This window comes from Myxocyprinus asiaticus, chromosome 4 (genome assembly GCF_019703515.2).
Source record: "Myxocyprinus asiaticus isolate MX2 ecotype Aquarium Trade chromosome 4, UBuf_Myxa_2, whole genome shotgun sequence".
Classification (NCBI taxonomy): domain Eukaryota; kingdom Metazoa; phylum Chordata; class Actinopteri; order Cypriniformes; family Catostomidae; genus Myxocyprinus; species Myxocyprinus asiaticus.
In genome coordinates, this window is record NC_059347.1 from 45,239,682 (window position 1) to 45,265,083 (window position 25,402).

At 42.3% G+C, this 25,402-nt stretch overlaps 1 protein-coding gene across 2 annotated transcripts; it reads right to left on the reverse strand.

Annotated features, from left to right (window-relative positions):
* Nucleotides 1-464: 464 nt before the first annotated feature.
* Nucleotides 465-24,072, reverse strand: LOC127440072 (palmitoyltransferase ZDHHC23-A-like). Of its 2 annotated transcripts, XM_051696449.1 has the most exons (6): nt 23,737-24,072; nt 20,479-20,553; nt 20,184-20,377; nt 18,795-19,436; nt 7,638-7,805; nt 465-7,527 (listed from the first exon to the last, which is right to left on the reverse strand). In XM_051696449.1, exons 3-6 carry the CDS (start codon nt 20,303-20,305, stop codon nt 7,254-7,256), a joined length of 1,206 nt encoding a protein of 401 aa, XP_051552409.1. In that variant the 5' UTR covers nt 20,306-20,377; nt 20,479-20,553; nt 23,737-24,072; the 3' UTR covers nt 465-7,253. The 2 variants fall into 2 exon arrangements, with proteins under 2 accessions (XP_051552409.1, XP_051552410.1); XM_051696450.1 differs by lacking the exon at nt 20,479-20,553.
* Between the last annotated feature and the right edge of the window lie 1,330 nt (nt 24,073-25,402).

Below are 25,402 nucleotides of genomic sequence, written 5' to 3' on the forward strand. Positions count from 1 at the left end.
TGTCTTTGTAAAATGTAATTTGTTTTTGTAAACATGTAAAATGTACATTGTTTTAATAAACTATACTGTATTTTATTGCTTTATTTTAGATTTTTCTGTACTGCTCTGTGATAGATGTCAATGATGAGAACCAGGGAATGTGTTTCACAACTGAAACAGCAAAATCATGTCATAACATCACTTCACTTTGCATATCTGTAGGAGAAAGCACACTCTAAAGTACAATCATGCAAATAGATTCTTTGTTTTTTCTACTGTTTCTTGATCTCAGTCTGCCTTGTGGTCGCACAGAGGCGAAAGGGCTAGAACCGAAAGCTCTGAAACCACTTCCTCTTTACCCATCATCTTTGACTCCTTAGGTAGGTCACTCATGACCTTTTCACAGTAATCAACAGAAATAGAATGCTTTAATTTAATGTAACAGTTTAACACAGATTTAACATGAACCAGAAAACACAATTGAATATGTGATCAGTACTTTAATATAGATGATCAAATACATTTATTGTGGACACCTCTACACATTTTTGTTAAATGAACACTGAAACAGAAATCTGTCATTACAAGAAAATGTATAACAATGTTTGTGTTATATCCTGAGAAAGCACACTACAAAAGGTAGCAGCATATTTAAAATGACAAGAATTTTAAATTTGCTGTAAAAATGTATATACATATTGATTTATTAACCTGACAATAGAATAATGTGTTTTAAAATGTTCATTATCATGGCAAGTAATCTTTTCTGATTAGTTTGTTTCACAGAAGTGGCACACCCACTTATTAAAATTATTCTAAGAAATATATTGACATAAATTTTATACAAATGTATGCTTTTCCCCACTGAGCTTACTCTTGTCCCCATACCACCTGCCGTAACAGTAATATTAAAAGAACTGCCACAAATGAGACACAATAGCAAATCAAGATGCATTTATAAACAAGCACTCTGTGAAATTATACAATTCAAATGTGCAATTCTACCACTGGGCATTTTACACTTAAGTACTAAGGGAAGCTACCAAGGCAAAAGAGATGACTGCATCACTCTGTGATCATGAATGTAAACCTTAACAGAGAAATCAATACTAAATATATCTAATAATCGCTTATTAATGGACATTTCTTAATATTAAAAAGGATACAAACTTTTAAGGGGCTGGGGAGAGGAGCAATGAGTTTTCCTGTCAAATTTCTGTAAACAAATATTGAAAACCCACCCTGCAAATACTGAGATCATGTGACTGTTTATAAATTCTGGTATCAACTCAAAATCTTTGTCTAAAAGTAACATGGTAAATTTTTTTGAAAAGGCAGCTGACCTTCGAGGTAAAATTATCTTTTCAGTGTTATTTTCATGATTTCTACAAGCTTTAAAATGAAAAAATATAAGCAATATTTACAAAAAAAAAAAAAAAAACTTTGAAATGTACACTCAAAAAAATATTTTAGCCTATTTTTAAGATTTACGTATTTTCATTTTATAACAAAATGTAATTAATGAAACTTTTAAATAAATAATTATTAAAGATAACAATTCAATTTGATGGAATTTTGTTATGAAATTTAAATGTGTACATCTTGAATTATTACTTTTTTGTGTTTGTGTGTTTGTGGGTGGGCCCTAATGTGTTGGAATAACAATTAATACATTTTCAAGGATTCCTTTATGTTATTGCCCTTTTTAGGGTTAATTGCAGTAATTTTGGGAGACTTCACAGTGTTGCATTTTATTTACTGAGGCTTTTTTATCATATTCATAACATTAAGCTCACATTTTCTTAATACTTTTTACATTTCTTATATCTGTCACTATGAAAACACAAACTTTTTGATTCTCTACTCAGCTTGCAGAATCCAGGCCCAGAAGGACTCTGAGTGGTGGTGGTGTAGTGGGCTAAAGCACTGAACTGTTAACTAAAAGGTTGTTGGTTCAATCCCCACAGCCCCCACCATTGTGTCCTTGAGCAATGCACTTAACTCCAGGTTGCTCCAGGGGTATTATCCCTGTAATAAGGGCACTGTATGTTGCTTTGGATAAAAGCGTCTGCCAAATGCATAAATGTAAATAAAAACACAAGTGGTGGGGGATGAGTAGAACTTTGTGAATGATGGGTGTTCTAATTCGGTGAAAATCTGTAGCATGTTTTGTGGGTAAAGATCCCGTGTGGGCCTACATATGGCTATTTATGTAACTTATTTGAATTAGTGTTGATTTATGCCATAGAGTTGTAACCAAGGATGGATTATGAACTGAGAGGCCCATGGGCCAGTACACCATGGAGGCCCCCCATGACGTGACTACTGTCAGGGTTGTATGTGTTTTTGTTCCATGCCATGTAAGTTCCTCTTTTCTTGTCATGTGATCTTGTCATGTGTTTCCCATGTTCTTGTGTCTTGCCCTCATTGGTTCATTGTTTCATTAGGTTGTTAGCAGTCTTGTTACCTTGTTTAGAGTTCTAAGTGTTCATTGGTTTTCATTGTCATGTGTTCTCCATTGTCCAAGTATTTAACCCTCTTGTTTGCCATTGTCCATTGTCAGGTATTGTTTGTGTAACGTTGTGTTATTGTTCTAGTTAAGTTAAGTCAAGTCAAGTCAAGTCAAGTTCATGTTCATGTTCATGTTCATGTTATGTTTTTTTAGTCAAGTTAAGTCAAATTCATGTTTGTTTTGTTCAAGTTTGGATTTACGGTTTTTGGATTTCACTTATGTAAATAAACTGCACTTGGGTTCTTCACATCATCATCATCTTCGTCAGCCTGTCATTGCTAAGCGTGCGTTACAGAATACCTGACCAGAGACAAAATGAACACAGCAATCCAGCTTCTTCGTTTACGCCAGGGGAATCGTCCCCTGGAAGATTATGTCACTGAGTTTTGTGGTCTTTGCTACCTTGTCGATTTTAATGAGACTGCCCTCAAGGACTGTTTTCGCTTTGGACTTAATGAGCCAATCTCTTCCCTGATGCCAGGCGGTCAGAGTACAGCCTGGCTCAGTATATCGACCTTGCCCTATTAATTTGTGATTCATCGTTCACTGTGGGGGAGGTGGACGCCGAGCCAGAGTTCCATGTCATGGCCGACGAGCCAGAGTTCCTCATTATGGCTGCTGAGCTAGTGCCATCTTTTGCCCCAGATCCTGAGTCTACTCCATGCCATGTCACAGTAATGCCTCAGCCTGCTCCATGCCATGTCACAGCAACACCTCAGCCTGCTCCATGCCATGTCACAGCCACGCTTCAGTCTGCTCCATGCCATGTCACAGCCATGCCTGAGACTGCTCCATGCCATGTCACAGCCAAGCTTCAGTCTGCTCCATGCAATGTCTCAGGCTCACCTCTGGTCAATGAGCCAATGGCCAAGCCTGCCACGGTCAACGAGCCAATGCCCACGTCTGCCACATCCAACTAACCAGCGTTGCAAGCCTCGTCCGTCCCAGAGCCAGCGTTGCAAACCTTGTCTGTTCCTGAGCCATCTCTCACTGGGCTATTTGAGTTGGAATTGGTTCCCGCCCTTGTGCCCACCCTGAGTTCTCCTGATCAGCCAGTTCCCCCCAAGCCATCGGCTCGATCATCGTCCTCTGAGAAATCCTCCGACTCCGCCTAGACCCTCCGAGCCCTGGACTCCACTTTGGCCTGTCGATCCCTCGACATCTCCTCGGCTAAACGTTCCCTCGCCTCCACCGTGGTCCTTCAGCCTGTCGGCTTTACCGTGGTCCCTCGTCCCTCCAGCTCATCCTTGGTCTGTCAGTAACCTGGCTCCGCCTTGGCTCTCTGATCCTCTGGCTACGCCTCGTCTCTCCGATCCTTCAGCTCCACCAGGGACCTTCTTCCCTACGGCTCCGCCTTGGTCCTCAGCCCCACCGGCTCTGCCTCAGTCTTCTGATCCCCCAGCTCCGCCTGGCTCCTCCAAGCCTCCGGCACCACCTTGGTCCTCCCTGCCTCCAGCTCCACCCTGGCCCTTCGAGTCTTCGGCTACTCTCCGGATATCCAGTTCTCCGTGGTTTCGCCCCTCGAGCCTCTCATGGCTCTGCTTTCCATGGCTCCACCCCTCGAGCGTCATGGCTCAACTCCTGTCTCACCAGGCCATGCCCCACACCTTGTTTCACCATGTTTCCATGTCATGCCACGTAACCACGTCAAGTTGCGACGGCCACCACCCAGCTCCCTCTTGAACTATGTGTTTTTGTTTTGGGGCATCGGGAGCTGCCCCTAGAGGGGAGGATATATCAGGGTTGTATGTGTTTTTGTTCCATGCCATGTTAGTTCCTGTTTCCTTGTCATGTGTTCTTGTCATGTGTTCCCTATCTGTTACTCACTCGACATTGTGTCGAAGTAGTGACACTAGGGGTCACTCTTGGGAGCCTGAGACACCTCTGGTCTTTGATAAAAGGCCAATGAAAATTGGCGAGTGGTATTTGCATGCCACTCCCCCAGACATACGGGTATAAAAGGAGCTGGCATGCAACCACTCATTCAGCTTTTCTCTTCGGAGCCGAACGGTCGATGTCTACTGAGCTGACTGTTCATTCACCTCTGCTGGATCTGACGGCACATTTCAGCGGCTTCTCCCTCGGGCTATTGAGACCCGACCGGGCTATGTGCCCAAGGTTCCCACGACCCCTTTTTGGGACCAGGTGGTGAATCTGCAAGCACTACCCCAGGAGGAGGCAGATCCAGCCCTGTCGTTGCTGTGTCCAGTGTGCGCTTTATGCATCTATTTGGATCGCACGCAGAGCTTTAGGATCTCTGAGCAGCTCTTTGTCTGCTTTGGTGTACAGCGGAAAGGAAGCGCTGTCTCAAAACAGAGGATCACCCACTGGCTCACTGATGCCATAGCTATGGCATATCATGCCCAGGACGTGCCACCCCCGCTAGGGCTACGAGCCCATTCTACCAGGGGTGTAGCGACCTCCTGGGCCCTGGCCAGGGGTGCCTCTCTAACAGACATTTGCAGAGCAGCGGGCTGGGCAACATCCAACACCTTTGCGAGGTTCTACAACCTCCGGGTGGAACTGGTTTCGTCCCGGGTAGTGGCACGCAGTACAAGCGCTATGTGCAAGCAGGTGTATCACTTGCACATAGCGCCTTTCACCTCCTCTGAGCTGAAGAGGTGCACCATTAATTCCCAGTAGTGTTCACAAACTATGTTCCCTGGTTGACTTCCTCCGAGCCCTGTGGCAGTCGAGTTTACAGAGAGACTCGCTCCTGGCCCAGTACACGTGCTAACTAAGAGCACTGTTCTGGGGTAGGTGCTCCGCATGTGGCAGTTCCCTGTAAGGTAACCCCATGCGATGTATATCTTCCGCTAATTCGTTTCACTGTTGGCAAACCGCATCTTCCTTGGGCAGAGCCCCCTCTGCCACAGTCTCTATGTTTGTAGTAACTCCTCCCCCGTTGGGTAGGATCTACCATGAGATTCTCCACATGGTCAGCAAGACCATGTGACATATTTTCCACTTAAATATCCCCCCCTCTCTCTGGGCGAGGTGTGGTCTACGCGGTGTCCTCCCCTTTGGAGGGACACCCCCCGACTAGACCTGGCGGCCCAGTCGGATAATCCCCCTTCTTTTTTAGGGAGGGGAAAAAAAGAAGGGGAAAAGAGGCCACGACTGGGCTAGCCTGTCTCTATCTTTTGGGTAGCTGACTTGTCTCCAAAGGGCCGTTCGACACTCATAACTATGTTGAGGGAGGTTACATATCGGCCTGGTGTGCTGGCTATGAGGCACACAGTTGTCTGCCCGTCACAGACCGCCAGTTCACGTAACACAGTTCAGCCAGTTGCGGCGTTTTGTATAGGGACCCCTAGTGTCACTACATCGACACAACGTCGAGTGAGTGACAGATAGGGAATGTCCTGGTTACTTGCATAACCTCCGTTCCCTGATGGAGGGAACGAGACATTGTGTCCCTCCTGCCACAATGCTGAACTACCTGCTGAAATGGCCGGACCTTGTCTCAGCTCCTCAGCATAAAACTTGAATGAGTGGTTGCATACCAGCTCCTTTTATACCCCTATGTCCGGGGGAGTGGCATGCAAATACCATTTTTTTCTTTTATTAAAGACCAGAGGTGTCTCGGGCTCCCAAGAGTGACCCCTAGTGTCACTACATCGACACAACGTCTCGTTCCCTCCATCAGGGAACGGAGGTTACGCAAGTAACCAGGACATTTCCCATGTTCTTGTGTCTTGCCCTCATTGGTTCATTGTTTCATTAGGTTGTTAGCAGTCTTGTTATCTTGTTTAGAGTTCTAAGTGTTCATTGGTTTTCATTGTCATGTGTTCTCCCTTGTCCAAGCATTTAACCCTCTTGTTTGCCATTGTCCATTGTCAGGTATTATTTGTGTAATGTCGTGTTTTTGCTCTAGTTAAGTACAGTCAAGACAAATTCATGTTTATGCTTTGTTTTTTAGTCAAGTTCATGTTTGTTTTGTTCACGTTCGGATTTACGGTTTTTGGATTTCACTTATGTAAATAAACTGCTCTTGGGTTCTTCACAGCATCATCATCTTCGTCAGCCTGGCATTGCTTAGCGTACGTTACAACTATGTTCACCTTGATGTGCTACAGGACGTTTAGCAGATTTGGTTGGATTTTTCAAATTGATGGAAGAAATGTTTGGAGCATTGTCTTACATGGCGAATTATAGGCTATGTACTTTTTAATATGAACTGATCCAAAATCGATTTATAATAAATATCTCAAAATAAATAAATAATTGATTTAGAGCTTGGGGCCCTTTGGGTTTAGAGGCTTCTGGGCAACGGCCCAATTGGCCTAGAGGTTAATCCATCCGTGGTTGTAACCTTTATGGGTAAAACTATGTTTGATGTGAGAGTATGCAGTTTAATTTCATGAAAATCCTGCTGTGAATGCACACATGTATTGAATCATGTAGTGACCTAATTCAATGCGCCCATTTTAATTGCCACTAGTTGGAGTACATATGAAATAAAGTACAATGTGAAAATGTACATGATAGAACATTTAAAATTCATGTTTTCATCTGTCTAGACTGACTGCCTCAAATTTGGCTGGCCAATTTCAGACTGTCCATTACTAACAATACTAGCATCCTGGTTGATACAAACGAGGTAAATGAGTCAACCAACTCACGTTTCAAACATGATCAAATGAGGTCTCGATGTTTTCAGATGAGTTACTCTTAAAGCCAAACCATACTTTCAGGTGTGTTCTACATATCACATACAGATGCAGTACATATTTCATTTGATTAATACCGTTCCTATGGGTCATACCACATCTGTGAAGATCAAGGGGGATACATTCTTATCTGCACTCATGGTGAGGAACTGGATCCAGTTCTGGAGGACGCCCTGTGAATAGATGCCAGTGTCCACAACCAGGCCAAAGTAACGCCGTCTGCCAGTTTTGTTGCGTAAAGCAATCTGAGCTTCACGTTCTGTTACGTTATAACAGACATTGATGATCTGAAGGATGAACAGGTACAGCAGACCACCTGTTATGATGCTGCTGTACCACACACATGTAAAGCACAGTGCTGTGCTACACACACACGCACACAAAAACAAATGTGTCATATTAGGTCGTGTTGATAAAAACTGTCTATGTGCATCTATATTTTCAGTATAAAAAGTATGTGAAATTGTGTGTACCTGTATTGGTTGTAGATTCCAGGGCAGTACAACATGGCAGTGAATAGACTCTGGTGTGGACATATACTCCTTAACACCAAAATGATCCCATAGAATGATGTCAACAAGAAGAGAAGCAGAGTCAGAATGAACTGCTTGTGATTGGCTTGCCCAACACAGCTATTTATCCTGTCATAATGTGGACGATCAAACACACACAAAAACACAAAGTAAGCCAGGGAAACACCTACAACCTATAACAAGTACCGCTATAACATTTTCTCTGTCACATACACATCTTAAAGGGATAGTTCACCCAAAAATGAAAATTCTCTCATCAGTTACACACACAGGTACAAATAAAAACATGAACATGGGCCACGTAATGCTAGGTAAAACAACATAGCGGGGTGTAATATGAAAGTTAAAGGGATAGTTCACCCAAAAATGAAAATTCTCTTATCATTTACTCACCCTCATGCCATCCCAGATGAGTATGACTTTCTTTCTTCAGCAGAGCACAAACAAAGGTTTTAAGAAGAATATCTCAGCTCTGTAGGTCCTTACAATGCAAGTGAATGGTGATCAGACCTTTGTAGCTCCAGAAATCACATAAAGGAAACATAGAAGTAATCCATAAGACTCCAGTGGTTAAATCCATATCTTCAGAAGCGATATAATAGGAATGGGTGAGCAAAAGATCTAAATTTAAATCTGAATCTAAATCTCCACTTTCCCTTTCACTTTTACATCTGAAAGTCACATGTGATACCTGTTTAGTTTCACTTTCACATCTGAAAGTGAAAGTTAAGATGGAGATTTAGAGTAAAAAGGACTTTAATAGTGTTCTGTTTCTCACCCACCCCTATTATATTGCTTCTGAAGATATGGATTTATACACTGGAGTCATATGGATTACTTTATGTTTCCTTTGTGTGATATTTGGAGCTACAAAGGTCTGATCACCATTCACTTGTTGCATTGCATGGACCAACAGAGCTGAAATATTCTTCTAAAAATCTTTGTATCCTGCAGAAGAAAGAAAGTCATACACTTCTGGAATGGCATGAGGGTGAGTAAATGATAAGATCATTTTCATTTTTGGGTGAACTATCCCTTTAACTTTCATACTACACCCTGCTATGTTGTTTTACTTAGCATTACGTGGTCCATGTTCATGTTTTTATTTGTGCCTGTGTGTGTGGTGAAGCAGCATGTAGACAGATTGGCCTGGTGAGAACTCTCTTTACTGTGCTGAAGGCTGCGTTCCTGTGGCCTTTGCACGTCTCTCGCCAGCCTGCCCTGCTCCAGTGACATCTTCTGGGAATCAGTTTGAACATATGGGTGTGTCTGTGTCTTTGTCTGACTGAGTAGTGTTTATACATGCATAAAAGGGTGGCAAGGAGATCATAAAAAAGAATCAAATGTTTACCATGAGCAGTTTATTACCACGTGATGCTTCATCGTGAAATTATACTACCTTCATATGCTATCAGAATTATCCTACTTCCCACTTCTGAAATGGTAATTAGGAGTATGTCGCGTTCAAGTGCTTTGTTGTCGGAAAGAACAGGAAACATGGCCGACGCCAGGTTCATTCATACATATTTTTGAGGAACTTTTATTTTGACAGCATAATACATTACTCAGTTAACCTGCTGACGATACTGGAATTTTGGTCAAATACAAGCTATTTTCACGGTGTAAAAATTTACAAAATGCATCAAATGGTTGCTGATATATATAAATGAATATGACTGAAACGGCTTAACAATTGAGTTAACAATAAGCTGTATTTTGAAAAATGTATAAAAACTCATTCACTACAGAAACCGTACTCTCCTCCACCATGTTAAAAGTTTACGACTCCTCTCATCTCAGAAACTCGGGTATCAAAATTATCTCAGAGTTTCCCAGTCATAATTACGACTTAAGTGGTTGTTCCCTTACGACTCAGTACTCTTGACATTGCGTTTATTAACGCATATGGGGAGTGCCTTCCACACGACCTAGTTGAAATCTCTCTACAATAATGCCAATATTCTAATATTGGCTATGTGTTTGAGCCCCGCCCATTTTGGCGCAAAGCTGTCTGCTATAAAAGCAGGTGCACAAACACCATTTCCTCAGAATTTCTTCCTTCAAGACAGCGATCATCTCTTCTCTAGAAGCCCTCTACCTTCACTGTCGATATACACGCGTCAACGGGCGGTATCTTCAGGGGAAGACTTTCCACTCCCCTGCAGTGCTCCGGTGAACATCATGCTGCCTCGCCATTTGACGCTCCGCTGGTGAACAGGCCTCAGCATCCTAATTCCCCGTAACACTTCAGCAGGGTTTGTGTATCCTTACAAAGCAATTGTATATTGTGTATTGTATTTGGTGTGATATAAATATATATTTATTTATATATTTATATATATAAAAGATTCATTTACGTGTTCGCGTCATTTTAAAGATGTTGTTCCGTAAGTGTTCCTTATGTGAGAGGCACACCCCGCCGTCAGATCAGCATCAGAGCTGCGTTTACTGTCTGGGCCGTGCCCACGCAGGGTTAGCTCTCATGGAGACAGACTGTCCTTACTGCGAGGACATGAGTCTCAAGACACTTCACTCGTGAATTATTCTCGTTCTGAGGGACGATTCAGCCTCACGCGCCCTCCCACCCACCTCATCTGTGGTACCCGATTATTCACACGAGGAGGCATGGCGGGGCTGCGAAATCGAGCAAGATGACTTTGAGGTGGCCCCTCAATCTCTACGAAGTGCATGTTTTCTGATACGCAATGTGCGAGATGAGCTCCTGCCTTCTGAAAGAGCGGGCAGCCTCGTCTCGTTCAGCGGTTCTTACACTGGGGATAATAATGACAATGTCATGTCTCTCGCAGAATCAGGAGAGTGGTCAGTGGGTGATGCTGCCGCCCCTCGCCCCAGCAAGGGCGAGGAACGTGCACGCGCCACTGACAGGGAGATGCTCTGCTTCTTACAAGGGCAGTCGAAGGGCTTCACCTTGAGTGGTCTCCCCCAGAGGAACCTGAACAGTCTTGCCTCGATGAATGGTTCCTGCCGTCTGGACACCGTCAAACGGCAACATCCCGCAAATCTGCCCCATTCTTTCCCGAAGTTCATAACAACTAAGTCCTGGCACGCGCTGCCTTCTCGGTGCAGTGACACCATCCTCTCTAATGTGGATCATGGGGAAGAAAACGGTTATGCCCAACTACCCCCTGTGGAGGAGGCAGTAGCGGCACACCTCTGCCCAGTGAGTAACAGGCCATGGAAATCACGCCCCAATCATCCTTCCAAACCGTGTCAACAAATGTCTGCACTGGCGGGAAAAGCTTACTCAGCAGCAGGACAAGCTGGATCACCACTCCACGCAATGGTGGTCCTCCAGGTATTTCAAGCCAAGCTCCTCAAGCAAATGCACAAGCACGGCTTCGATCCTGAGACATTCAAAGAGGTCTGCACCGCTACAGACTTAGCGCTGCATCCCACGAAAGTCAGTGTGCAGGCCATCGGCAAGTCCATGGGCAACCTGGCAGGTCTGGATCGACATATATGGCTGACTCTCACAGAAATGAGTGAAAAGGTAAAAGCCAGACTGTTGGATGCTCCAGTGTCTCCATCCAACCTCTTTGGCAGCTCTGTGAATAAGTTTGCTGAGCGTTACATTGAGACTCAGCAGCAATCACAGGCTATGAGACACTTTATGCCCAAACGGAGTACATCACAGCCGGTTCGCTCTCGCTCTGTTTCGAGTCAGTGCCCGACTAAAAACCCCATACCTGCTGCCTCACCAACACCTGCGTATTAGCGCGCGCAGCAAAATCGCTCCTGACGGGCACAACCCTTTGAAGCGGAAAGCAAAGCCCGTGGTTCCCTCTGGGTCTGCTCCAAAAAACGCTCAATTGAAGGCACAAAATACTGTTCCCCATCTCCCCACTACTGTTTGTTGGGAAAGGAATATTGTTGTTCACAATATTGTTCAAAATTATGTTTCTGTGTCTTGCACTCAAACAAATGCAATAAAAAATCCAATATGTGCAAAAAAAGAATACAGCATTTGTTGCAAATGCATGAGATGCTCACACATTCTCAATAAAGAGTCCTTTTCCTCTTGAAAGCACACACATTATGCGCAACCGCTTCCCTATAGTGAGCGACACATTATATCATATGGTAAACAAACCAATTTGCCCTCTGTCCCATTACACGGACACGTGGCGAGCCCTAACGGGTATTTCAGAATGGGTGCAAAAAACGATCGAACATGGTTATACAATCCAATTTGCATGCCGGCCACCCTGTTTCAATGGTGTTCTGTCTTCCACGGTTCCTTCCGAAGACATGCTAGTGTTACGAGCCGAAATACACAGTCTCCTCATGAAAAGCGCGATAGAGATTGTGCCAAATTGTCAACCTCTAAAAGTGTTTTACAGCCGTTATTTTCTTGTCCCAAAGAAAGACGGCCGGCTTCGGCTGATCCTGGATCTGAGACATTTAATTTGCGCACTCACAAATCACCCATTCAAAATGATTACTCAGAAACTGATCTTATCGCATGTACGCCCACACCATTGGTTTGCATCGATAGATCAGAAGGATGTGTACTTTCATATCCAAATTGTACAACATCACAGAATGTTTCTGAGATTCGCGTTCAAGGGAGCAGCGTATCAATTCAAAGTCCTGCCCTTTGGACTGTCTTGCTCCTTGCACATTCAAAAAGTGCATTGATGCGGTTGTCGCCCCTCTGAGACTGAGCGCCATGCGCATCTTGAACTACCTCGACAATTGGCTGTTACTGGCACAATCAGAGGCTCTGTTATGCCAGCACAGAGACTTACTGCTACAGCATCTAAACAGCTTGGGCCTCAATGTGAACTGGGCGAAGAGCACACTCTCCCCCAGCCACCAAATCTCCTTTTTGGGTGTCCGCCTCGACTCCACAAGCGGGCACGCACACCTCACGAGTGAGCGCGTTCAGGCCATTCTACAGTGTCTGGTTCAGTTCAAACTGGGGAGAAAACTTCCACTGAAGCTGTTTCAGAAAGCATTGGGATTTATGGCGGCGTCATCCCATTCCATTAGGTCTCTTACCATGAGACCTCTTCAGTGCTGGTTGAAGCACTGTGTGCCATGACATGCTGGGGCCAAGGTGCATGCACATCACTACATCCCGCTGCTGTATAGCTGGTTTAGCACCACGGACAGCTCCTGTGTTTTACCAGCGAAGTGTCACACTGGGGTAAGTTGTCAGGCGCAAAGTGGTGACTACGGATGCTCCCAACACAGGTTGGGGGCAGTGTGCGATGGACACCCGACTTTCGGCACCTGGACAGGGGCGAAGAAAGCATAGCACATCAACCGCCTAGAGCTATCGGCTGTATTTCTAGCCTTAAAGTCTTTTCAGTCAGAAATAGCATTACTGTCATGTCCTGGTTCACTCAGACAACATGACGGTTGTGGCATATATAACCCACCAAGGCAGAATTCATTCACTGCCACTGTTGAGACTGACGCGTCACCTCCTCCTATGGAGTGAGCATCATCTCATCTCCCTGAGAGCGACATATGTCCCAGGCTACCTGAATTACGGCACGGGCTTACTGTCACGCCAAGGGGTGATACCGGGTGAATGGAGAATTCATCCTCAAACTGTATTGAGGATTTGGGAAATATTCGGCAATGCAGAAATCGATCTATTTGCCTCAGTGGGCAATACCCACTGTCCCCTCTGGTACTCGAAGTCACAAGCCCCGCTGGGAGCAGACGCAATGGGATACAAATGGCCAGCGAAACACAAATATGCTCTCAAAGGGCCCCCCCTTGAGCCTTTGGACTCTGTTGATTTTCACATGCTCTCCGTTAAGACCGCACTACTGCTGGCTCTGGCCTCAGTAAAATGGATTGGTGACTTACAGAAAATCAGAAATCAGAAAATGCTATGTGCCTAAGGTCCTAACCACTCACTTCAGAGCGCAGGTGGTTCACCTTCAGGCCTCCTTCCCTCCTCCATTTAATTTGGATGAAGAACAATCACTGCATTTGTTATGCTCTGTGGACTACACGCATACGTTGAGCGTATTCAGTTCAGACCATCTGGTCAGCTCTTTGTTTGCTATGGAGGATGCACAAAAGGAATGTCCATCTCCAAGCCAAGACTTTCTCACCGGATTGTCGATGCAATTGCCTGGCTTATGAGTAACAGGGTAAGACTTGCCCAATTGGTGTTAAAGCACACTCAACTAGAGGCATGGCCTCCTCGTGGGCATGGATGAATGGTGTGTTCTTACAGGACATATGTTTTGCAGCAGGATGGTCCTCTCAAAACACATTCACAAAGTTTTATAACCTAGACGTAACGTCTCTCTCTTCACAAGCCCTCTCTGTTTAGAGCACTTGCTATCCATTGGCCAAATATATATATACTTATGCTCCTTTCTTTTAGGATGAGCTCCCCATCTTTTACACAACTGCCTGCATTAGGCTGTTGTAATTTACCATATGTCACAAGCACTTATATTATAAATAAACTCCCTTCTCGATTGGGTTTGTGAAGGAGTTAATTCATTCTGTATGACTATAGTTCATATATTCATCCTGAGTGCTCCCCTCCTGGCCCAACACGAGGGTCACTCACTGCGGCATACTCATGTCGGTCACCGTCCCACGAGACTGCGGTGTCATGCTTCCTTTCTGGGAGGTTATGTCATGTAGTGCGGCGTGATGGGATTCTGTTCCTCATATGCGTTAATAAACACAATGTCAAGTGTACTGAGTTGTAAGGTAATGTCTCGGTTACGTACATAACCTCGGTTCCCTGAGACAAAGGGAACGAGTTGTTGCAAATGCTAGCCGCACTACAAGTCTCCGAGTTCTTGAGGTACGAGCGATGCGCTCCATGTTCTCAGTCACAAATTCTGAGGAAATTGTGTTTGTGCACTTGCTTTTATAGCAGACAGCTTCATGCCAAAACGCTCAAACACCATAGCCAATATTAGAATATTTGCTTTGTTGCAGAGAGGTTTCAATTAGGTCGTGTGGAAGGCATTCCCCATATGTGTTAATAAACGCAATGTCTCGTCCCTTCCTCTCAGGGAACCAAGGTTACGTACGTAACCGAGACGTTCATGTGTAACTTCCAAGTGGGAAACTCGAAGGCAGCATTACTCTCCTATTTCTGTAGTTTCTAGAGTGTGTCTATAGTCTTTAATGTTAAATTTACCCTGTGAATAAAGTACACTATATGTGCTCTTGAGGAGCTTTCGCATGACTTGCATCGTGGCAGATAGTGCCACAAAAGGTAAAATGATTTATGAATAAAAAGAAATTATGAAACATTCAATATCTTTTCATGAAATTTTACCATTTTTTAATATTTATTGTTGCTATGTACTCTTAAAGTTTAAAAAAGTTATTATTGGGGTGAAAATATGTGTGAAAATCACTACAGTGTTAGCAAACTTGGCCTATATGCAACCAAAGTCCCTTTTAAGCAAGTCAGTCCACTCAGCGGTCATCTTGGGAGTGCTCATGGGCAGCTATTTTTTATAGATTCAAGCAGCATGAAAGTACAGCTCCTAACTCATTGAATGGGGAAAGACCGAAATCTCCAAAATGATTGGTCAAGATTATGGTCAAATAATCAGTAAAATCTGACAACAATGGTTTCATAAATTGTGCTTCTTTTTTGATATTAACAGTTTTTATTCATTCCATCCACAAGACAGACAAACACAACATAAAATAAGGAATCAATTATATACATTAAACCCCTCATCCCGAACCTCCCAGCTGTCTTCCACCCCCTAAGGACAATTTGTCTGTCAACCATAACTCCGGCTAGGACCCAACTTTTTAAGTGACTATCCCCAAAATAATGACTGCCCCATCACCTAAGATACAGAGTCTGGGGCAAAATGAAAATAAAGTGTCCAATACATCACACATAAATCTCTGAACCCTCAATCAAAATTATTGGATCTTAACACATCCCCAAAAAACATGGGTTATGTCTTCGTCTTCTGATTGGCATCGCCAGCAGGTGGGTGTGTCTTTAAGACCAAGCCTATACAATCTAGAGGGTGTCCAATATGCATCAGACGCACCCTTGAATCTCTAGTAAATTGTGCTTCTTTAGTTCAGATCATGCTATTTTTTAGACTGATCCAGCTAATGTGCATACGCGTTCTTGAGTTGACTGACAGGCGATGTCTGTAAAAGGTGATTGACTCTTGGGCATTCCCATTTCTCCCATTCATTTTAAAACAAGTGCTTCGTCTCAAGCTAACATTGGCGCAATGTGGCCCTGGGAGTAACACTAGGCTCATTTGAGATGCCAAATACTTTGCCTTGAAAGTAGACGAGAGTAGACGGCTATGGCAGGTGCTTTTATCATTTAATATTCAGATTTGACTATCCATAATTTTGTTTGGACTAGTCAAAACTCCAATTTCAGATATCTGTTGTGCATTTCTGACTAGTATAATGCATAATGAAGAGTCATTGCATGTCACAACACAGCAACTAGGGGTAAGGGCAATTTAGATAACTGAAAATATCATTTTGACAAATCAAAACTGAATTACAGATATCTCGAATTATATTTGTGGATGTGTGACGTGACAAATGACGAAATCTGTGCCGTCATTGCTTATGGAATTTCGACTAGGCAAAATATATTAACAGATACTGTATCTTCACTGTTCTTTCTTACTAGTCAAATTATAACTGCAGATATCTCAAATTAGCATTCTGACTAGTCAAATTATAATTGTGACTCGTCAAAATGCAATTGTAGGTTTCTAAAATATAATTACAGAAAGTTAGACAAAAGCTTTAAGAGCCAAAACGGCTTGCGATATGCAGTTTGCGCAGCTGGAAATATCCAACTGAGCCGCCTAACTCTTACAACTGCACGTGCCTCGATCTCACGAGACTTTTTTGGCATACGTCACCATGACATCACAGCAGATGTCTAACAGATTTCTAACCGGCATGCGCCTGCCACTGATCACCGGTGATCGGTTCATTGCAGAACTTGCTCATCTCAAACGAGCCTACCGAAACTGATGCTTCACTCCATAGAGTTAAATGTATTCAACGCTGACACAATGCTGACACGAGTCATGTGGAGGCGCTTTACTCAATTGTTAAAGTCAGGGCTGGACAAAAAAAATGGCCATGTATATCCAGCCCATCTGGCCCAGGAAATCTGAATTGCCGTCTGACGAGGGGAGGCAGGGGGGTTAAGGCCTTTAAATAATAATCAAATTAATAATAAATAATAATAGAAAATCTGAATCGCAAATGCAGTTAACAATATTAATATTGCATATTTTTCGTCACATTGAAATGCACATTTGATAGTAAAGCATTGACTTTGAGCTGGAACACAGAAATAAATGTACTGATATTAATAACAATAAAATCTGTTAAAAGTTAGAACTGAACATACAAATGAGAAAAAGTTATATTTGTCCTTAATTCATGGGGTCCAGGCTTTAAAGCTCTTTTGTTAAATTGTCCTTTGTAAATGCCCTTATGAAAATGTACCATAGTTCTTGCTTAGTATCCAGAGTTAAACTGTAATATTAGTTAGATCATGGTTGTCACAGGTAAACCATACTCCTCATTATTACCTTGGCATGGCTTCAGCATGGACCCTTTAAGGTTACCAAATCATACGGGAGTATTATGGGGCTTTTCCACTGCATGGTACAGCTCGACTCGACTCTGCTCTCTTTTTGGGGTACTTTTTTAGTACCACCTCGGTCGAGGTTCCAAGCGAGCCGAGCCGATACTAAATGTGACGTCAAAACCCTGCAGATCATTGATTGTTCAGAGAGAATCGTCACTACCAGCGTTACTGGATTTGCGACAAGGGACATCAACCCGCTAGTTTTAAAGTTAGCAACAGCGATAGTATTATCATTTGTTCACGTGACTTTCAAATTGTAAAAAGAAATGGCTGTGCGCAAAACCACGCCGTGGTCAATAAACAAGGTGCATATGTTCCTCTCGTTAGCGATGAACAAAACGACACAAAACGAAAAAGTATTTCAGGAAGTGTCTCAGCTGTTGGCTGCACACGGCTACCACCGGATCTACCAACAGTTTAGGGAAAAGTTAAAAAAAAAATTTAAAGTGACTACAGAACCATCAAGGACCACAACAGCCAGAGTGGTTCAAATAGAAGAAAGTGGAAGTGGTTCGACTAAATGCACGCTATCTATGGCAATAGACCATTATTGGGATGCAGTGGGAGGGAGAGTGCCCTGTTGATGGTACGTTAACTCTATATTCTGCTTGAAAGCTTCACTTTATTTAGTTGACTAGCTACTGGAAAGCTTGCTTCTAAAACAACCAGGCCAGTTTAACTGTTACACTTGTGTAAAATCACCATGCAACAACTGCTTTATGCAGCACAATGAGCTAGTAGCTAACAGCTAGCGGTCGTGTTATTGTTTATGGTCAGTAATGTTTGTGTTACGGCAGTAGATGTGGCGCAACTATGACAATCAGCCTATAATCCCACCCACGTTGAGGCGGTACTAAACTGCAGTGGAAAAGCAAGCTCAGAAAAGTAAAGCGAGCAGAGTCAAGTCGAGTCAAACTGTAACGTACAGTGGAAAAGTGCCATTAGTGTAACAGAAAATTCTGTGTCAGATTCAAATTGGTTATGCGACAGAACGAGGTCGTCAGCGCTGCACGGGTGTGCAGTAATCGGCAAAACAATCAAGTGCTGCCATTTACTGCTGTGCATGTGAAACACCAAAACCCAAATACTCCAAAAGTGTGACGAAACAGCCGCAGCACTACTCGACCGGCCCCACAATGCCCAAATGGAATGGCAAATATAGCAATTGTTTTCCAATAGCTTTCCCAAACACTTCCCCTGTCTGCCATCTTTTGTCAGAAAAAAGATAATCATGGTCCAAACTAGCACTATTTACTGAGCCACTATTGTTAAGTTGTGCCACTCAAACAAACAAAGCAATGTTTTGATAGTGCCACAGTGCCAGAGTGCGTACACTTTTGGGAGAATCAACCTATGAATGGCTTATATATTAATGAATGGATCTGTATAATAAGTTTGAAAGAACGTATTTTAACATTGAAAAATTTACACACATCACCTTTAAAGATAAGAAGTAGGAGTGAGAAACCCACCAGACACAGTGGTGGTCCATTCGAAGGACACATGCCCCACAGATCCTGCAATGACCTGCTCTTGGTGGACGCACCAGTCGGCACACAGGGCACCACTTCTTCTTTTCTTCAATCTCCCCCTTTGACAGATTAATTCCATAGCAGGGGGCGGAGTCTTCGGTTGAGTTTTTGCTCTGATTGGTTGTAGAGCTGCTGTTGAGAGCTAGTGAGTGGGATTTGACGAACCCTGGTCCCTGTTTGGTGCGCACAAGGGAGATGAGCGTCAGCAGTATACCTGTTGTCGCAGTAACCACCTGCAGACTGCTTACATCTCCTCTGGGAAGGATCTCAGTGAGGAAAAGGTAGTACATATAGGCAAGGGAGAAAAGTGCCAAACAAAGGAAAAACAGTGTGCGCCTTTTCCTTTTGTGAGTTACATAGTAATACCAAAGCACCAGTCCTGGTAAGGCAGTCAAGGTTACAACTCCCAGCATACAATTTATTGCTGCCACCCGCAACAGGCCAGGCAGTAATACCATGGGAGGCAGGACAGACAGCTCCAATCGGAGGGGTCCTATGGCACAAGGCAAACCCAAACGATTAGCAATGCGTGAGACGAAACGAGAGAAGATGTCTGGCTTTTCTGGCTCTCTTCTGAGTAATCTAAAGAGAGGAGATGACAGAAAAGAGGGATGAATTTGTGGGTATATCAGTGAAAAAAAGCAATACAATGAAAAGTATGTCATCCTTTTCTCACCCTCATGTCATTCCAAACCCATGTAACTTTCTTTCTTCTATGGTACACAAAATCAAAAGTTTAGTAAAATATATTGGCTGTTGTTTTCCGGATTTTGAAAGTGAATGGGGACGGGTGCTGTCAATCTCCAGAAATTATAAAAACAGCACCATAAAAATTTCATGTAAGTGGTCCGTATGAGTAATGCACCATATCCCGAGTCTTCTGAGGTCACACAATAGCATCGTGTAGGGAACAGACAGAAATTTAAACAAATATTTGTTGAAAATCTTCTCTTTTACTTTAGCTCTCAAATCTTATTTGTGTGTGTGTGTGTGTGTATGTGTGTGTGTGTGTGTGTGTGCACGCATTCTAACATGGTGCCTCAAGACCCATGGTGCCAGACACACAAGAACCAATGATCTTTAACACCATTCACGTGTTACCATCCACTTTCATCGTATGAAAAAGAGCAGCTCGGACATTCTGCAAAAGGTCTTCATTTGTATTCCACGTAAGAAATGAAAATATGGGTTTGGAACAACATGAGAGTGAATAAATAATGACAGAGTTAATTCAGAGAATATTCTTGAGTGAACTATTCCTTTAAAAGTGTAGAAATGTAATGACAAACAACCTATGCATGCCATGACCTTAAACGACTGTCCCCTGACCTTTCACAGGCATCATCAAGTTCTTCACAATCACAGCAGCAGTACTCTCTTTGCTGGTCAATGTCTCCACAGCAACATAAAGGGTCATCTGGTTCTGGTGGCTTAAAACGTTCTCTTTTCATTTCCTTATGTCAGACACGGCCTGCTTTCACTGTGAGACCAAGCTTAATCCAGGTCAGATCACAAGTATTCACCTGTATGAAAATGGATTATAAAAAATAAAAAAAAGGAGATGCTTCATGGTTAGAACTGCATGTAGTTTTTGTAGTTAGGTGACAGAAGATTGACAGCTCACTGCTGGTTTCTTGTTGAACCTCTTTATTGGTCATCTGCTGCTTTGTACATCAGCAGCTTCATTCTTGATGTTGCACTGTGAGGAAAGAATAGCAAGATTATACCAGTTCTATACCAGATTATACACACAGAGCAGTGAGGGAGGCAAAGCGGCGCTACGGGAAGAAATTGGAGTCACAGTTTCAACAGGGTGGCTCTAGAAGCCTGTGGCATGGACTGAGAACGATAACGGACTATAAAACACAATCCCCCAAAATCGCGAACGCTGATGCTTCTCTCGCAGACGAGCTGAACACTTTTTACGCTCGCCTCGAGGCTGCAGTTTACTGCGCTAGAGGTGCTGACAGCGCCAATAGTGATAACGGCTGCTTGTATGCGGAGAGCATTAACACTGGAAATGCATTCACCATCACAGAGTGCGACGTGAGAAAGGCTTTCCGGAGAGTGAACATCAGCAAGGCAGCAGGACCAGGTGGAATCTCAGGTCGGGTCCTCAGAGCCTGCGCTGACCAGCTAGCACTGGTGTTCACAAAGATATTCAACCTCTCCCTGGAACAGTCAGTAATTCCAACCTGCTTTAAACAGTCCATCATTGTTCCTGTCCCATAGAAACCCCAACCTTCCTGCCTTAATGACTATCGTCCTGTAGCACTGACCTCAACTGTGATTAAGTGCTTTGAAAGACTGGTCAGAGACATCATTACCTCCTCACTACCTGACACCCTGGATCCCTTACAGTTCACTTACCGTCCAAATCGCTCAAAGGACGATGCCATCACACATGTCCTCCACACAGTCCTAGCTCATCTGGACAAGAGGAAGGGAAATTATGTTGTTTGCTGATTACAGTTCAGCTTTTAATACTATAATTCACTCTAAACTCACCACCATGTTGGAGGACCTAGGATTTAGCCCATTTCTGTGTCAGTGGATCTCCAACTTCCTGACTGACAGGTCACAAGCAGTAAGGGTGGGCAGACATGTCTCAACCCCCTGCTGTACTCATTGTACACTTATGACTGTGTGGCCACTTCCAACTCCACCACCATTGTCAATTTGCTGACGACACTGTTGTGGTGGGCCTGATCTCTGATAAAGACGAGAGGGCCTATCTGCAGGAGATCAAAGGCCTGGAGAACTGGTGCCAGGAGAACAACCTCCTTTTGAATGTCAGCAAGACAAAGGAGCTGATAGTGGACTTCAACACAAAGCAGGCGAGGGACTACCACCCCATTATGATCAACTGGGCCACAGTGGAGAGAGTGGACAGTTTCCGTTATCTTGGCACACACATCTCACATGATCTGTCATGGACCTGCCACATTAACACCATGGTGAAGAAGGCCCGTCAGCATCTTTATGACCTCAGGTGCTTAAAAGACTTTAAACTGCCCTCTATGGTGCTAAAATCCTTTTACACCTGCAACATTGAAAGCATCCTGACAGGAAACATCACAGCCTGGTTTGGAAACTGCACAAAACAAGATAGTCTGGCTCTACTAAGAGTGGTACGATCATCTGAGCACATCACCCACATCAAACTCCCTGACCTGCAGTCCATCTACAGCAAACGATGCTGGACCAAAGCCAGGAAGATCGTGAAAGACCTCAGCCATCCTAATAATGGACTCTTCTCTTTGTTGCAGTCAGGGAAACACTTCCGCTCCCTGATGGCCAAAACAAAGAGAATGAGAAGGAGCTTCTTTCCCCAGGCCATCCGTGTCCTGAACCAAGGAGAACACCAGGACTAGGTATTATTCAACACCACACACTTGAAGCAATATTACACTCTGCATTATCATTTTATTATATTATCATTATTATACATCTACAACATGACCGCTATAACATCAGCCTGTTGCAGGTCAACATTACTGCACAATTGCACTTTACCATGCACAGTGTACATATTGCCAGTCAAACTGTTGCTGCTACCACCTCTACATCTGTCATTATGCCCTATTTCATATTCATATGCATACTTTGTACATACAGTATATTTCTTCTTTCTCCTGTATTTTATTGTGTTGTAAATTGTGTTTTTTAATTATGTTTTTTTACTTCTATTTCTACTCCTTATCTATCTAGCTATATATATATATATATATATATATATATATATATATATATATATATATATATATATAATTTTATAATTTTATCATACACTGTGGGGAGATAAGTCGTACCAAGAATTTCCCTACATGTCGTACTGTGTATGGTTATGTATGTGACCAAAAAAACTTTCAACTTATCAAAAGAGTCACATCATCATGTTCTTTATAATATCACTTAAAGGAATATTTGGGGTTCAATACAAGTTAAGCTCAATTGACAGCTATTGTGGCATAATGTTGATTACCACAAAAAGTTATTTTGACTGGCCCCTCCTTTTCGCAGTGAGACACTTGCAATGGAAGTGAATGGGGGCCAATTATTGAATGTTAAAATACCCACTGTTTCAAAAGTAGAGCCACAAGACATAAACAATATGCATGTAAATATGATTTTAGTATGATAAAATCACTTACTAACCTTTTCTGTGTAAAGTTATAGCCAATTTTACAATTTTGTTGCCATAACGATGTAATGTCAACGAACCCTAAAACCCTAAAATGACTGTAAAAATGACAATTTACAGCTTTACAGTTCAAATAATACATGAGTTTTAACAGAAGAATTAATGTAAGTGCTATTGTAAAATTATAAGCTTCACATTTCTGCCTTTAAACCCTCCAAAAATTGGCCCCATTTACTTCCATTGTAAGTGCCACACTGGAACCTCTATTTTTACTCTTTTTAAAGAAAAGGATGGACAAGTCAAACTTTATTTTTGTGCTAATCAATACTATGCACAAATGCTTCCGATTGATCTTCACTTGTTTAACACTCTACAATAAGGTTCCATTCGTAAACATTTGATTAGTCAATGCATTAGGTATCATGAACTATCAATGAATAATATTTTTTTTACAGCATTTATAAATCTTTGTTAATCTTAGTTAATAAAAATAGCCTACAATTGTTCATTGTTTATTCATGTTAGTCAATAGTGCATTAACTAATGTTGATGTAATATATATATATATATTAACAATGTTTTAGATTAAGTTGAAATTAACATTAATAAAGATTAATACATTCTGTAAAAGTATTGTTCATTGATAGTTCATGTTAATTAAAGCAGTTAACTAATGTTAACAAATGGAACCTTATGGTAAAGTGTTACCAAAAAAATCTTATAAGCTATTTTTGTTACCTATAACAGCCTCCGTAATGTCCAGTCACTGTTTTCTACATATTATTTTCCATGTCTGTGATGTTATTCAAGGAATTCCACCTTCACTGTCCACTTTAATCCGGTTTTTCCAAATATTTCCCGTCTAAAAAAGTAGGAGGAAGTCCAAGCTCCTTTGTATTTCATTCGAAAATGTTAGTTAATTAATTAATAGTAGGCTATTAAAATATATTTAATAGTCTAATATATCCAGTACCTCCAATAAATAGAAAAGCGCCTCATGTAGAGTATAACAGTTTATGAAGTGCGGCTGGAAAAGACTGTCTGGACTGTAAAGGCAATGAGAGATATTCACCGCGCGCGCGCTCAAGGCGTTCTGAGAGGGATCTGTTTACGAGCATTGTTACCGATTAGGGTTGGGTGGCGGCGTTGAAAAAGGAAGTTGGCAGGTGCCGCGCATAGCTACCCATACGGTCCGGACACCACCGACACCCTGTTACGTCATTCTTTCAAACATCGACGACAGATGGCAGACATATATTTGTAATATTCTTTTGTCACATAGGCTAAATAGCCTACCTACCTCTAGATCTGTTTAGATATCTAACAGGCTCATTTCATATGTGCAGAGACACCCCAAATAACTGTGTTGTGCAAACCTGTTCTATTCTATTCTATTCTATTTTATTATATTATATTCTAAACATTTTCTAGTTAATAATTAAACAAACAAACACACAAACAAATAAATAAATAATCAACACTACAGAACAGGGGCATAATGCACCTATTTTTGACGGGCCACAGTGTCCTGCCTCACTTCGTTTCCCTGGCAAGAAAATTCATGGCCAAACAAAAAACAAAACAAAACATGAAACGCATAAGAGGCTTAATAAAATAGAATAAACAAATTATACATTAGGAAATTTTATTATACAGTGCATATGTATATGAACTTGTTAATGTGGTAGAATAGCTTGAGTGCGAGGGATTCAAATCCAGACCAAACATAGTCTACACATTTAGTAGAGTAGAACACGGCTAGGCCCCCGGTATAAAAGGTGCTTTTGATTTTATTTTCTCCCAAAACACTAAATAGCAACAGCAGCCTACTTTCTTCAACAATTGTTTGTCACTATACACTGCAAAATTGTCCTGATCCATGAGATCATTGCGTGCAAAGTCTAAAGGTTGATTTTGAGGTAATTTGATCTAATACTTAATAATTTGTCAAATGTTGCAAATGAATGTAGCTTATAAAAATCCCTGAATTTATCATTATTTGTCATTTTCAGTTTGGTTCAAGGTGATTAAATCAAAAGTTTTTAAATAACTGTCTAATAAATGAAAGAATAGTATTTGGGGTACAAAAGCCCTGCTGTTGCAAGGGCTAAAGGCTTCCATAAAACACAGTTTTTCTTAAGTTGGGGGAAAATATTTGTTATTTAAAAAATTAAAAGTGAACTCACATTAACTGATTTAATCACAATGGAGGCTAATTTGTTTATGGAATACTTGAGATGTTAGGAAATACATATTTATATAATGCATTTTATTTTAGCTTTTCTGAAGCAGAATCCTTCATGTCTAGACCAGGTGTGCTACTGCTCATCCAGCACGATTCTTGCAAGTCAACCATTCATGCTTCCTTCTGGTGGTCAGCAGGTGCTACGTGATTGAAAAGCCA

Bases quoted from the DNA above. Each gene is read 5' to 3' on its own strand.
- LOC127440072 (XM_051696450.1), bottom strand. From the start codon at position 20,305: ATGAAAAGAGAACGTTTTAAGCCACCAGAACCAGATGACCCTTTATGT. The intron at 19,437-20,183 runs GTCAGGGGACAG...TCCTCTCTTTAG, and splicing joins CTTGATGATGCCTGTGAAAG to ATTACTCAGAAGAGAGCCAG. The intron at 7,806-18,794 runs GTGGGTTTCTCA...ACATTATGACAG, and splicing joins ATGGACCACCACTGTGTCTG to GATAAATAGCTGTGTTGGGC.